Consider the following 15495-nt stretch of genomic DNA (forward strand, 5'->3'; position numbering starts at 1 on the left):
CAACACAGGTTTTAGGTTAGATTTAATAAATATACACACCCCACCACCTTTTTGGCCTTTCCTGTCCTTCCTAAATGTACTATAACCCTGTATGTTTGTCACCCAGTCATGGCTTTCATCCAGCCAGGTTTCCGTAATGCCCACCACATCATAATCCATGGTTAACATAAGAGTCTCCAATTCATTCATTTTGTTTGCAAGACTTCTTGCATTTGCCAGTAGACATTTAATCCTATTAACACCTTTATTACTCCTAGCCTCCCTACGTTCCTTGTATGTCCCATCCCCCCCTAATCCTTCATTGACCCCTACCGTCTCCCTGTCTCTATCTGCTCTATCTATCCCCTTATTTGCTCCACTACCCTCCCTCCCCCCCCGATCCTAGTTTAGATTAATCGCATACAAGCAGCAGTTGATAAAATTGAATTAAGCATCATGGATATGAAAAAACGCAAGTTAAACAGAGATTTACATGACTATTCAGCTAACCAGGTGTATGAATGGGGCAGATGGGAAAACACCAACAGATGGAACAGTCCGCGTTCCATACTAAAGACTCCCAGAATAAAATCCAAAGTTTCATTTGGCTCCTCTGATCTAGATACTTCCGTGGGTTACACCACAGATGAATCATCTGCTGAATCAACACTTCAACCTTCAAAAAACTACTACAGAAAACAAAAGTATTTCAGAGGAAATGCAGAAGAAGAGGTAGGAAACACAAATCCAAAAGGCTATACCCTGCGTCCCAAAAAGACATAGACTCTAATGTAAATTTTGATGTCATTAATTTATCTTCCTGAGACATAACGGCAACACAAAGAGCACTTCTTGCTCTGGGTTTAAATTTTGCACCAACTAATAATTTTGATTTGTTTGGTACATTGTGTGATATTAACAAATTTGTTCGTAATGTTGTGGTAAAAAAACATTTTGTTGGGGATGATACTGTGCAATCCGATGCCAATACAGTTGAACATGAAAATATGTATACAAATTTTAAATTTAAAGAACAAATGGCATTGTTAACATTGGAAGAGTTGGGAGATCAATACAAACTAGAGTCCCCCAATGGTAGAGATTCTGCCCCTAGTATTTCCAATCCGGATTTTTATCCGTTAAATGAAAGATGTGAAGCCATAATAAACTTCCAAAAAAATATGGAGAGGGATCTGAGACTGCTACATGAATCTGGCAGAAACAACAATCTCAGTAACTTAAATGTCCAACAGAGAGAGGCACTTTGTCAACTTGAGAAAAATTCAGATATTATAATCAAAAAATCTGACAAAGGGGGATCGGTGGTAATAATGGACAAAGCTGATTATATTGATTGGATGCGCCTTTTGGTGTCTGATACCAACACTTATGTCCCTGTCGCCACTGACCCCACTATTACCATCAATAAGAAAATTCACAAGCTAATCAATGAGGGGGCTTCCCTTGGCTGTTATGACAAAAAATACGCTGAGCGGCTTAAAATTAATGATCCCAGAACACCCATCCTCTATGGGTTACCTAAAACACATAAAGGGGAGAATCCACCCCCCATGCGGCCCATAGTATCGGGCATTGGCTCGGCGGGCGAGAGGCTGGGGCAGTGGATTGACTCTGTTTTGCAGCCCCTGGCCCGCCGTGTTCCAGGTTACCTCAGGGACACTATTAGTGTTTTAAAGGAAGTTAATGATATAAAGTTGCAAAATACCTATGGCTGGATAACAGCAGATGTAATTTCTCTTTATACTTCAATACCCCAACAAATAGCAATAATGGCAGTCCAACATCACTTGGCAAAATATTCAAATTTTGATAACGAAAAAATTTCCTTCATAGTAGAAGCTATCAGGTTTCTTATGGCGAACAATTATTTTTTGTTTGACTCCCAATTTTTTATTCAAAAAACTGGAGTTTCTATGGGTGCTAAGTATTCCCCGTCAGTAGCTAATTTAGTTATGAGCTGGTGGGAAGAGGTATATATCTATTGTGACAGCAATCCATTTGTGGGATGTGTGGTCTGGTACGGGAGATTCATCGATGATGTCATCATGGTATGGGCGGGCGGTGGGTCTCTCGTATCTGACCTCACTATGTACATAAACAATAATCCTTTCAATCTAAAATTTAAGGTGGATTTTCAACAACACACTGTGAATTTTTTGGACTTACGAATGACGGGTCTTAACACTGGGTTAATAGAAACATGCACCCATAGAAAACAAGTATCAGGAAATACAATTTTGCATGCAGCAAGTCACCATCCCTCACATACCATCAAGGCCATACCAGTAGGAAAAATGCAACGAGCGCATAGAAATTGCAACTCTCAGAAAAACCTCCAAACTGAAGTAGACACCATTAATATAAGACTCAAAAAAAGAGGTTACAAAGAATGGATGTTAAATAGAGCACAAAAGGTTGTAAAATCAAAAATTAATTCTACGAAAACCACCACTCAGACCACGACTAAAAAACAACCAATTGCTAATTCAGCCATTACCTTAGCCTTACGATATAGTAATCAGTTTGCGGACATACGAAAGATTTTTTTCCGCAATCTAACTAACTATATTAAAAACAGACACAACCTTGAAAAAAATTCTCAATAATAATTGTAGAGTAGTTGCCAAAAAAGCAATGTCACTGGGAGATAAGTTATCTCCAAGTGACATCAAAAATAAAAATAAACAATCGAATCTTCTAGGCACCAACTGGCTGTCTTTAAAGGGTTTTTACCATTGTGCGAGAAAACAGTGTAAGATGTGCCCATTGACTCCTAAAAAGATCACATCTTTTGAAAACAGTGATGCTAGCAGTAGCTATGCGATAAAAACTTTTATAAATTGTAGAAGTTCATATATAGTGTATTTGGCAGAATGCATAACTTGCAAACTAACATATATTGGAAGCACAAAACGAGAACTGCACACACGCATAAAAGAACATATATACGATGTAATACATAAAAAAACCTCTGGAGGCACATCTCAGTTATCAAAACATTTTATCAACAAACATCAAGGCACATTGGATACTTTGCGGGTGTATGGAATAGAAAAAATACAAAAGTCGCATAGAGGGAGCAACATGGAAAAACTTTTGCGTAAGAGAGAGGCCTGGTGGATATTCAAATTAAAAACCACCTTCCCCTGTGGTTTGAATCTCCGCAGGGATCTCATGATTTTCTATTAGGTGATAAAAACTAAACCCTTGTCTTGTACTGCTTTTGGTGGGTGGGAAAAACAATCTTGTGCCCAATAAATTCATTGCCATATTGATATAACATTGGTATATTGGCTTCAAAAATTAAAAGGGGAAACAAATATACATCAATGATTATGTTATAATCCAAGAACCCACAGCCAAAGTCGTAACGTGCGTTTTTAATTTACACCACTTGCGATTTATGTGGCTACAGGCGTCACACTTATTTAGTTGTTGCGTGAGGGGGAAGGAAAAAAAGAAAAGGGAAAAAGAATTTTTTTTTTTTCTCCCTCATTGTTGGAGATACTTGGCTCCCTCTGTGTGGTTGCAACAAATGCTAACTGCAGGGTGTGTTTTGGCCTCTTTGGAAATAATTGTTGTAGTTTAACCCCTAATGTTAAAGCTGAAAGTCAGCTCATTATATATTTGGCTGTGGTATTTCTTTTCAAGCATATAAATTTACTAAAGCATGTTTCACAGATATCAATTGATAAATTTTTCCTGAGCAGGATGAAACTTATATAACAGATATCAAACCTAGTTTAAACCTAACAGCCCCCACACAATATAAATCGAGCACTAATATAGAAGGGCAGTGTGCATATATACATAGCCAAAACTCTTACTTGTGTTTTTAATTCACACCAAATTTATACCATCTGCGACTTATGCGGTTATATTGCGTTGCATTCAATATGGCGCTTTGTGTTCTACCATAATATAGAATAACAATGTGTTTCTTACATCGAAGCATAGTTTAAATAACAATTTAACTAAAAAAACAGAAAAAGTTTTTTTTGTTTTTTTTTTTTCTTTCACAAATGCTAACTACAGGGTGTGTCTTAGCCCCTTGGAACAATTGTTGCAGGTTAACCCCTAATGTTAAAGCTGAAGGTCAGCTCATTATATATTTGGCTGTGGCATTTCTTTTCAAGCATATAAATTTATTAAAGCATGTTTCATAGATATCAATTGACAAAATTTTTTTCCTAAGTAGGATGAAACTTATATAACACAGATATTAAATCTTCTAGTTCAAACTTAACAACCCCCACACAATATAAATTGAGTACTAATATAGAAGCAGTGTGCATGCATACATAGCCAAAACTCCTACTTGCGTTTTTAATTCACACCAAATTTACACCATCTGCTACTTGTGCGGTTATATTGCGTTGCATCCAACATAGCGCTTTGTGTTCTACCATAATAAAGAATAACCATGTGTTTTTTGCATTGACGCATAGTTTAAATAATGATTTAACCAAAAAGGAAAGAAAAGGAGAAGGGAAAAGAAAACAATAAAAAAAGTTTTTCAAAAAAGAATTTTTTTTTTTTTTTTTTTTAAATTAAAACAAACTTGACAATGAAAAATGAGGCTTCCTTCAAAGTATATAAATCCATTTGAGTTCATATATAAGCATTTAGGTACTCCGAAGTGCAGGAAAATCCATATAATATAGATATTAAACTTCCATGTCGGAACTTAAAAGCTTTTACATAGTATGACAATTGAGCACATATATAGAAGGGCAATATGTGTGCATATACATGGGGATATACATGAGTAAATATGTTTGTAAAAAAAATTCCGGTGTGCGCTATTTGTTGAGTGCAGATTTATTTATTTAAATATGATATATTGGCACATATGTATGTACATTAAACTTGAAGGTGTTATATCTGCACACACTGAATGGCGCACTGCAACTGGTTTGGTTATAAACGTATATATCTTCAAATCCAGAAAACCATTGAAAAATGTGTACTTTATTGTATTGTATTGTATCATTGTTTTTTAATTGTATATGTATGTAATGTTTTTCATGGTAAAACCTATTTCGTGCATGTAAGGTGTTGAAGTAATTTAAACATCTGTTACATTGATTAGCATTTGCATATAAGCTTTGCAGCACCATCTATCCAGTATCATGATTAAGGGTGAGTGCTTTCACCTGAAACGCGTTGTGCTGGTCATGTCATTCTTTGTGTCTGCATGATAAAATAAAGACGTGATTTTTTTGCCTGAAGAGCTGGACATCCTCATCTTTTGCTTTTTTAATGAGCCCTCTTTTAAATTCTAGTGAACATCTGTGGATGGAGCTGAAACATGTCGTCTGGAGAAGGCACCCTTCAAACCTTAGACAGCTGGTGAAGTTTGTTCAGGATTAATAGGCCAAAATACCAATGAACAGGTGGAGATGTCTAAATTAGAGTTACGGACAAAAGGGCACCATTTTTTTTGTCTGTCATTTTCATTAGGTAATGTTTTGGGTTCTTTTTTTGGGGGGGGGGTTCTGTGAAAGGGAAGGGGTCATAAAGAAAAAAAATGTTTTTTCAATAACTGAAAAAATATAAAGTATTAATGTTATAATGTTATAATATTTGTTTTAAATTGAGAAAAATATAAAAAAAATAAAAGTTTGATATTTTCCACTCTTAAACACTAGGGGGGGTATCTCCTGAAATCCTGCTGTAGAACTACTGTAGAACTAGCTCACATTACAACTGCAGTAAAAGTGGGTTGAATCTGCTCTCCTGTGTGTGATGGCACCTCCCCCTCCCAATCTTGGTGTTTTCAAAAGGATAAGAGAGAATGAAGTTTAGGATCACAGTGCAGAGCCATTTTGTTGGTGACCACAAAGTGATCCTAATGTCTAAAGTGTCACTAAGGCAAGCTGCATAGTGCTCTATTGTATCCTGCACCGCACTGTATCCCAATGCCCTGCTTGCTGTTTCTCTGTGCCCCGCTGGCTGTATCCCAATGCCCCGCTGGCTGTTTTCCAATGCACTGCTGTGCTGTGAGCTCCACAAAGATGGTGCTGATCTCCTCCCTCTGCTGTGATCTGGACAGCCCAGGGGGCATCTCCAGGTCACAGCAGGGAGCTCTCCTGTGTTATGTATAAGGGTCAGAGTCCAACTATCAGACCCAATGCCCATGGCACTGCCATAAAGGAGGTAACTGTCGTTACTAACAGCAAATCCATGATGGCAGCCCCCAGTGCTTCAGTAAAACTAGAATTAAATAGAAACTAAATAAACAGTGAGTTTAATTTTGTATTAAAAATAGTTGATTTCATAATCACTATTATTAATATAAAAAAACGCAACACCTTCCCTTTAAACCACAATAAATAGAAATTTACTTTTGTCAGTTTCAAGTTACTTCAGTGAGCATTGTGGGTACCAATGGTTTTATCCAGGAGTGTATCAGATAATTGGGCGGACAGTCCTTGCATTTTTGTTTCCTGCTCCCACACACAGCATGGCTTTGTTACATGGAACAAAGATGAATCCAGGGGCCCCAAACACATCATCTCTTCAGGACAGCTAAGTAGTTCCCAAGTTGCACTTTCTCCAGCAACCTATGTATCTTGGTCTTATTTCTCATTGCGTGCTTATGCTAGTTCTGGTTGTGGCCTGCACGGCTCCCTGGTCTCTGGAGAAGTTGGGACCTACATTTAGTCCTCTGCCTCACTGCAACCTAGCTACCCCTCCAATCAATCAGGTTCATGAGGGCTTTACTCATGTTGCTCCAACCTGTCTTTGTGTAACCATACCCCATGCTTTCCAATCAGGTTTATTGGGGCTTTGTTCACACACTTTACTGTTGCTGCCATTTTCCTTGTGCTGTATAGGAAGAATGATTATCCCTACTCTGGATGCCACCATTACTTTATTGCTACTGACTGTTCCCAGCTCTCCATGACTGGGTAGCCCACCTATCTGTCCAGGAATCGTTACCAGAGGTGCTCCCGAATTGCACTTCCAGGTGACCATAATCTCTTTCCCTCTGTGTCTGTGTGTGACCGCCACAAACCTGTAAAGTTCACCACTGATCACTCAATTTGCTTGTGCGTCATGTAAACTCAAGTTTATGTCAACCTTTTGCAACCTGTGCCACATGCACCCACTTTCAGCCCTTAAGTTGTATCTTCAACCTGCAATGAGAGCGCACCCTCATTTGAATGGGCTGTAGCCCTTTCTAAGTTGGCGGCTGACCTAACCAAGGTATTCCAGTGATTGCTACTGTCATGGAGCGCCAATGTATTTCCTCGGGCACGCCTGATACTCTTAAGTACTTCCTAGGTTCAGTCACACGTATCACTTACTGCACACTAACTTGGCACATTGTGCAGGAGGATCAAGCAGCCTCAAGCGAATTCAGGTCACTTTGTCTCTCCACCCCTGAGCATTTTTATCTTACTCCCCCAAGACCTTGTCGGTGCAAGAATAGGACCTTTGCTCCGACATGGCCCTGTACTCCGACCAGGTGTGTGTAACGCTCACCACCAGAGTTGGTACTGCGGTGAGCTGAAGTGGACCCACTGGACCACAGAAAGACCCCGGGCCTACCCTTTCATGGGGGTAAAGTCCAGGACTGTGTCAGCTGACCCCCAAGGCAGCTTGAGACAGACGGCACAGGCACTATGGACAGGCAGAGTCACTAGCAAAGTGGTTGGCATGGCCAGGATGGACAGGCAGAGTCTCTAGCACCAACAGGGCAGGATAGGCTGGGACCAGGTACAGGCAGGAACAGATCAACCCAAAAAATGTCCCAGAAAAACGCAAGCAATAACAATATAAATTATATCTTTATTGATATCAACAGAACCAAATTAAAAACAATTACACATCAGACATATTTAAAACCATAACAACATATGGCAAGGGAACAGGTCACACTCATGATCCCTATAAATATCATATATATTAAGGTAATAGGGGAAAAAAAAAAGCACAAAACAATTAAGTCAAAATAATTGTATATACAGTGGAACCTCGGTTAACGAGTAACCTAGTTAGCGAGTATTTCACTATATGAGCAAACCTTGCTGTAAATTTGTAACTCCGTTTACGAGCAAGCTTTGCTGTACGAGCAAAATACTCACCGCACACACTTCCGGTTCCGTTCTTCCACCGCGCTCTGACCCGCTCTTGCAGTCCACACAATCACACAGAAATACACATATACTGTATTATGCTCACCTTACCTTCCGTTCCATCGCCGGCCTCCCGGTTCTTGTAGTTCACCGCTGCAGGATGTGTATCGGGTAACCATTGATGATGATGGAGGAACTTCCGCTGTCAGACGCTACTCAAAGGCAGCACGCTGACCAATCAGAGGCAAGCATCTCCTGCCTTTGACGTCAGCGCTCTGGCAGCGGACGTCCCGGCATCGGAGGCGATGATTACCTGATACACATCCTGTACCGGCGAACTGCAAGAACCAGGAGGCCGGCGATGGAACGGAATGTAAGGTGAGCATAATATGTGTGTGTGCTAGTGCGTGTTTGTGTGTGTTTGTGCATGTGTGGAATGGGATATTGAACAAGTTGTGGAAGGAATTATCTGCATTGCAATGATTTTCTATGGGAAATTTTGCTTTGCTAGACTAGTATCTTGGTTTACAAGCACAGTCCCAGAACAGATTGTTCTCGTTAACCAAGGTTCCACTGTACTTAAATCTCCTCAGCCAAGTAACGAAAATACCACCATCATCCCAAAAATCACTGCCAATATCACTTAATTAGTAGGGCTGCAAGGTAAAAGGGCAGCGGCTGTAAAAGGAGAATCCCTACAAGTTACCTGTTGTCATACTTAGAGCCAGGGTGTAATGCTTTTCCCCTGTCACGCACTAAGTAAGTATATATATAAAATATTAATGGGGACATGTACACTCTGCTGTCGGCTAATGTATAACCTCTTTGGCATTTGTTGATTTTATGTGGTTTTAATTCATGTGTGGGTTTTTGTACTAATAAAATAATTAATTGTGATTTACAGTGCCTACAAGTAGTATTCAAGCCCCTGCAGATTTAGCAGGTTTGATAAGATGCAAATAACTTAGAGCCTGCAAACTTCAAACAAGAGCAGGATTTATTAACAGATGCATAAATCTTACAAACCAACAAGTTATGTTGCTCAGTTAAATTTTAATAAATTTTCAACATAAAAGTGTGGGTCAATTATTATTCAACCCCTAGGTGTAATATTTTGTGGAATAACCCTTGTTTGCAATTACAGCTAATAATCGTCTTTTATAAGACTTGATCAGGCCGGCACAGGTCTCTGGAGTTATCTTGGCCCACTCCTCCATGCAGATCTTCTCCAAGTTATCTAGGTTCTTTGGGTGTCTCATGTGGACTTTAATCTTGAGCTCCTTCCACAAGTTTTCAATTGGGTTAAGGTCAGGAGACTGACTAGGCCACTGCAACACCTTGATTTTTTCCCTCTTGAACCAGGCCTTGGTTTTCTTGGCTGTGTGCTTTGGGTCGTTGTCTTGGAAGATGAAATGACGACCCATCTTAAGATCCTTGATGGAGGAGCGGAGGTTCTTGGCCAAAATCTCCAGGTAGGCCGTGCTATCCATCTTCCCATGGATGCGGACCAGATGGCCAGGCCCCTTGGCTGAGAAACAGCCCCACAGCATGATGCTGCCACCACCATGCTTGACTGTAGGGATGGTATTCTTGGGGTCGTATGCAGTGCCATCCAGTCTCCAAACGTCACGTGTGTGGTTGGCACCAAAGATCTCGATCTTGGTCTCATCAGACCAGAGAACCTTGAACCAGTCTGTCTCAGAGTCCTCCAAGTGATCATGAGCAAACTGTAGATGAGCCTTGACATGACGCTTTGAAAGTAAAGGTACCTTACGGGCTCGTCTGGAACGGAGACCATTGCGGTGGAGTACGTTACTTATGGTATTGAGTGAAACCAATGTCCCCACTGCCATGAGATCTTCCCGGAGCTCCTTCCTTGTTGTCCTTGGGTTAGCCTTGACTCTTCGGACAAGCCTGGCCTCGGCACGGGTGGAAACTTTCAAAGGCTGTCCAGGCTGTGGAAGGCTAACAGTAGTTCCATAAGCCTTCCACTTCCGGATGATGCTCCCAACAGTGGAGACAGGTAGGCCCAACTCCTTGCAAAGGGTTTTGTACCCCTTGCCAGCCTTGTAACCCTCCACGATCTTGTCTCTGATGGCCTTGGAATGCTCCTTTGTCTTTCCCATGTTGACCAAGTATGAGTGCTGTTCACAAGTTTGGGGAGGGTCTTAATTAGTCAGAAAAGGCTGGAAAAAGAGATAATTAATCCAAACATGTGAAGGTCATTGTTCTTTGTGCCTGAAATACTTCTTAATACTTTAGGGGAACCAAACAGAATTCTTGTGGTTTGAGGGGTTGAATAATAAATGACCCTCTGAATAAACTTTTCACAATCTAAAAAAAAAAAAAAAAGAAATAACATTCTTTTTTGCTGCAGTGCATTTTACACTTCCAGGCTGATCTACAGTCCAAATGTCACAATGCCAAGTTAATTCCGAATGTGTAAACCTGCTAAATCTGCAGGGGGTTGAATACTACTTGTAGGCACTGTATGGTGGTATGCTCCCTTTATGCATTGTCTTCTCCTTTAATAGCTCCACATCCCCATCTTCCCTGCCAAACAGAGATTTTCACTTCACGTTCCACCAGTTTCACTTTGAGCTTTTGGCTCCCTTTTTGGGGCGGGCCATTGCCCCATGGGTGTTCATCAAAGTCATGGCCCTCCTATATGCCAGGAGGATCGTGGTCATTACCTATCTAGGCAACATTCTCAACAAAGCTAGAGACAGAGATTCAATTAAATCTGAAAACCAACCTGGCGGCGATCTCCCTTCAAATGGATCATTAGCCAAAAGCCCCTCTGATCCCTGGCACGTACCTCGTATTTCTGGTTAAGGTTTTCGCACTGAAGCAAAATAAGGCTGCAAGTAGCAGTCGCTTAGGCCTTCGCCTTACTGCTTATTATTTTCATCCTTTTGTACTCTTGTTCTTTTACTTTTTTTTTTCTCCCAACCCAGGAGACTGATGTAGTACTCACCATAAAATCTTTCTTTTAGCTTTTATCAAGAAACACAGCACCCACCCTTTGTTTAGCCTCGGTGGATGTGTGTTTGTGGCTCCTTTGTTGTGGTGGTTCTTTCTTCCTATGACTTTTCCTATGGCTTTCTCACCAACTGAATAGCTTGGTCCCAGTAGGCGAGTGCAGCATGCTGAGGAGGAGACAACTAGAAGTGATTCCTAGTATCAGTCTCTTGGTAGCAGCAGAAAGTACGTATAGTATTCTGTGTGCCGCCCCTGCAGCGGTCAAACCGCTCAGATCCGGGGGTGGTGATTAGTCGTGGCTCAAGGGTCTCCGGACCTGGGGGCTAGGGGCCACACTCAAATGAAGAGGGGGGGATTTACAGGGGAGATATAGTTCGTGACACCAACCATGGTGTACGGTAATTGGGAGTACCGCCGCTGCCGTTGGAAGTACCTAGGGTGATGGAGTGGGGCAGCTAGATGTCATCACCCTCCACGGGTAGGGGAAGGCCCCGGGACTCTGGATGGTGGGGACAGTGCAGGGGGAGCGCAGGCTCGCTGATTGCAGGGGTTAATTAGGTACTCAGCAATAAAGCAGACGCTGACAATAGGTTAAACCAAGTTTCTGACTGCCGCTGTCTCTTGAGGGGAGCGTGTGCGGGTCCCGTCCCCTGCAGCACTGCCTGGTGGTCCGTGACCTGCCTCCTGGCACAGTAGTTTTAAAGTGTCCTTTGTGGCCCGTCATTCCGGTCCCCGCTCCCCCCTGTGGCTAAGTAGAAGAGCTTGCTCTCAGAAGCTCACGCTTGAGCTGTGCATACGCCGCTTGTTTGGAAAGCCATATCCCTCTCGTTGTGCTAGTGCCCCCGATCTCTGAGCTTCGTGGGAAGGTTCCATAGAGGTCCTGTCCTCCATAGGTTAATTGCCGGGTTGCCTGAAGCTTCTCCCTGGCCTAGGATCCATGTACCCCGTCGTGCCTTTGGTCCCGGACCGGTGGTTAGGCCCAGGCTGCTGACCGTCCTCCAAGACAGGTCCCAGGCACCTAGCCTCAATCCCCTGCGACCAGGGGTCCGACTCCTCTAGGTCCAGACCACCGTCTGCGACCTAGTCTGCTTCACCCCTGGGAGCTACAACTCCCAGCTTCCTCAGAGCTCCTCACAGCTCGAGGGCTACCACTGAACTAACTTGACACCTCCCTGCCTGACCCCTAGGTGGTCGGCCCTATTCCAGCTTAAGCAGCCCACTGGTGTGCCTGATAGGTGTGGTGCAAGGTGTATCTAGCAGTTGTGAATGCTGGTGGAGGCAGTACTGCAAGTTTTGTTCCCAGAACCATGGGGGGTTGAATCCTGCACGGGGAGGGAAATATTGTGCAGAACCCTGTGACGACCTGAGTAGTCCAGGGCGTCACATCTGTGTCCCCCAATATTTTAACAAAAGTTGGAAATAACTTATTGTTAGTTATGATCACTGTTGTAGAACAAACATTGCCATAAATCAATAATACAGTCACATAGGCGATTATATATATATATATATATATATATATATATATATATATATAGATAATCGCCTATAAATATAAAGAGAAATCTTCTTTATGCACATATTAGCTACTTCTCACTCTGGCTTTGAACTTATCATTTATTCTGACATACAAAGAAAATCCTTCCTGCTCAAGACAAGATGGAGGAGATTACAGCCGCCTATAGAAGTCTATGGCGAGGGCATGAGGAAGCAGTTGCATGTGAAAATGAAGGTGAACCAACATAATTGCTGCTGCTTTCTAGTGTTTTATTTACCAACATTGCTGGATTCACAACTTCACTGCTCAATACGGCATACTGCTGCTTCTGTACATGTGCTACCGGAGAGCAGAAATCCCCCAATGTGTATGGGAGACAGCATAGCAGCTAGTCTCTAGCCACCAACTTGAATACATTAAAGCCTGCATAGGGGAAGATTGCAGGGTATAAGTTATATAATGATCAGAAATAGTGCTATACCTCATGTACATACCTGGAACAGCTTGTTCTGAAAGGCCACTTGAGCTTGCCGGTTTGCTTTAACCTCATAATTCATCTTGGGCTTTATCATTTATTATTCTAAATATACAGCATGTGGGGGTTACACTCCAGCAATATAGCAGGAGCAGGGTGGTCTCTTTCAAAAAGGGGTGTTGGTACTGGAGAGAATACAGAAATGGTTTATTATTGCTTCTGTCTTCTATTTCATTAGCTACTTAGTGCTGAATTAGGGCTATGTAGTATACAGAAGCATCATCCTTTCTATAGGACCTGATGATCATTGGGTGTTTGCCAATATAACAGAGGTGCTGGGTCAGTCAAACCAGATAAGCTCTGCCAGTGTGACCTGTCACTCCAGTCAGCTGTCTTCCTTTGTAACTGGGGCGTAATAAAGTGTTCAATAAAGGGGAAAAAAAAAAAGTTTCCTAGAGATCTTTGATGATCTCTTGGGAAACAAATCAAGTAAAATAAATATATGTAAAATGCTATTTTTTAAAAAATAAAGTAAATACAAAAAAAATGAAAAGTCCTAACTGCAAAGAATGTCTATTTTGGCAAATACTGGTATTCTTCTTGGAATAACAACTCTGGAGCTTTCCCCCTCATAAGGCCAGAGTCACACTTGCGTATGATTCGGCGAGTCTCTATTCGGGATCACCCGGGGCAGCCGCACACTCTTGGACAGGAGCGGGTTAACTGCATAGAAATACATGCAGCTGAGAAGCTCCTGTCCGAGAGTGTGCGGCCGCCCCGGGTGATCCCGATGCGAGACTCGCCGAGTCATACGCAAGTGTGACTCTGGCCTTACTCTGTGTTCTGACGGTTTTTTCCCGCCTCCTATAAATGAAGGAATAAATTGTCACCCGGATGATACCCGTTGGGGTTGTGTCTTTATTACAGTTGATCAAAAATATTTTCTGTTTCTACTTCATCTTCTCGGAATTGTCCAGGTCCCTGTTATTAAACAAAAAACAGCTTTATTTACTAATGCTTTTCATAAGCGAAAATGTTTACGATTTACATAAATCTCTGTGTGCTTTATTATCTGCTGCGCCTTGTATATTTGGAACATAGCCCACATTTTTATGTCTCTCTTTTCTTATCTTTTTATGGCTTCACTTATTCCTAATGAAAAAAATATAATGAAAAAAAAGTTAGTGTTTTTTTGCATGTCTCTCCACCCATTCTGGATCCAGTAGAATTCTGAGATTTGGGAAGCGGCATTGGTGTCCCAGGAGATTGGTGGTATGTCCTAGATTCAGCAGTATGTGTGCCCTTAGGCACAGTGACGTTACTAGAATGCACATGCAGGGCCGAGTCTCAAACAAATATAGAGCAGTGTAGGGGTTATACACCGTGTGCAGAAATATTAGGCAAGTTGTATTTTAGAGGATTTTTTTTATTATTGATCAGGAACTATGTTCTCAATCAACCCAAAAGACTCATAAATATCAAAGCTTAATAGTTTTGGAAGTTGGAGTGGCGTGTTTTTTAGATTTGGCTATCTTAGGAGGATATCTGTGTAACTATTACTGTGCAGAATTATTAGGCAACTTATTAAAAACCACTTGTTTATTTTCACCAGGTAAACCAATATAACTGTACAAAATTTAGAAATAAACATTTCTGATATGCAAAAACAAAACCCAAAAAAATTAGTGACTTTTATAGCCACCTTTCTTTATGATGACACTCAACAGCCTACCATCCATCAACATTGCATGCAGCAGCCACTTCAGCCTCCCAGACACTGTTCCAAGAAGTGTACTGTTTTCCCTCCCTGTAGATCTCACATTTTATGAGGGACCACAGGTTCTCTATGGGGTTCAGATCAGGTGAACAAGGGGCCATGTCATTATTTTTTCATCTTTTAGACCTTTACTGGCCAGCCACGCTGTGGAGTAGTTGGATGCATGTGATGGAACATTGTCCTGCATGAAAATCATGGTTTTCTTGAGCGATACCAACTTCTTTCTGTACCACTGCTTGAAGAAGTTGTCTTCCAGAAACTGGCAGTAGGTCTGGGAGTTGAGCTTCACTCCATCCTCAACCCGAAAAGGTCCCACAAGTTCATCTTTGATAATACCAGCCCATACCAGTACCCCACCTCCACCTAACCGGCGTCTGAGTCGAGGTGGAGCTCTCTGCCCTTTACTGATCCAGCCACTGGCCCATCCATCTGGCCCATCAAGAGTCACTCTCATTTTATCAGTCCATAAAACCTTTGAAAAATCAGTCTTAAGATATTTCTTGGCCCAGTCTTGACGTTTTATGTTATGTTTCTTGTTCACAGGGGGTCTTTTTTCAGCCTTCCTTACCTTGGCCATGTCTCTGAGTATGGCACACCTTGTGCTTTTTGATACTCCAGTAACGTTGCAGCTCTGAAATATGGCCAAACTGATGGCAAATGGCATCTTGGCAGCTTCAAG

At 41.7% G+C, this 15495-nt stretch overlaps 1 protein-coding gene across 1 annotated transcript in view; it reads left to right on the forward strand.

The window, feature by feature from the left end:
- The first annotated feature begins 435 nt into the window (after positions 1-435).
- Positions 436-15495, forward strand: part of KDSR (3-ketodihydrosphingosine reductase) — a 93046-nt gene continuing 77986 nt past the window's right edge. Inside the window, exon 1 of the mRNA XM_075316080.1 lies at positions 436-711. Coding sequence (XP_075172195.1) covers positions 436-711 — 276 coding nt within the window. The remainder of the gene's footprint in view (positions 712-15495) is intronic.

Source organism: Anomaloglossus baeobatrachus, chromosome 6 (assembly GCF_048569485.1).
Source record: "Anomaloglossus baeobatrachus isolate aAnoBae1 chromosome 6, aAnoBae1.hap1, whole genome shotgun sequence".
Classification (NCBI taxonomy): domain Eukaryota; kingdom Metazoa; phylum Chordata; class Amphibia; order Anura; family Aromobatidae; genus Anomaloglossus; species Anomaloglossus baeobatrachus.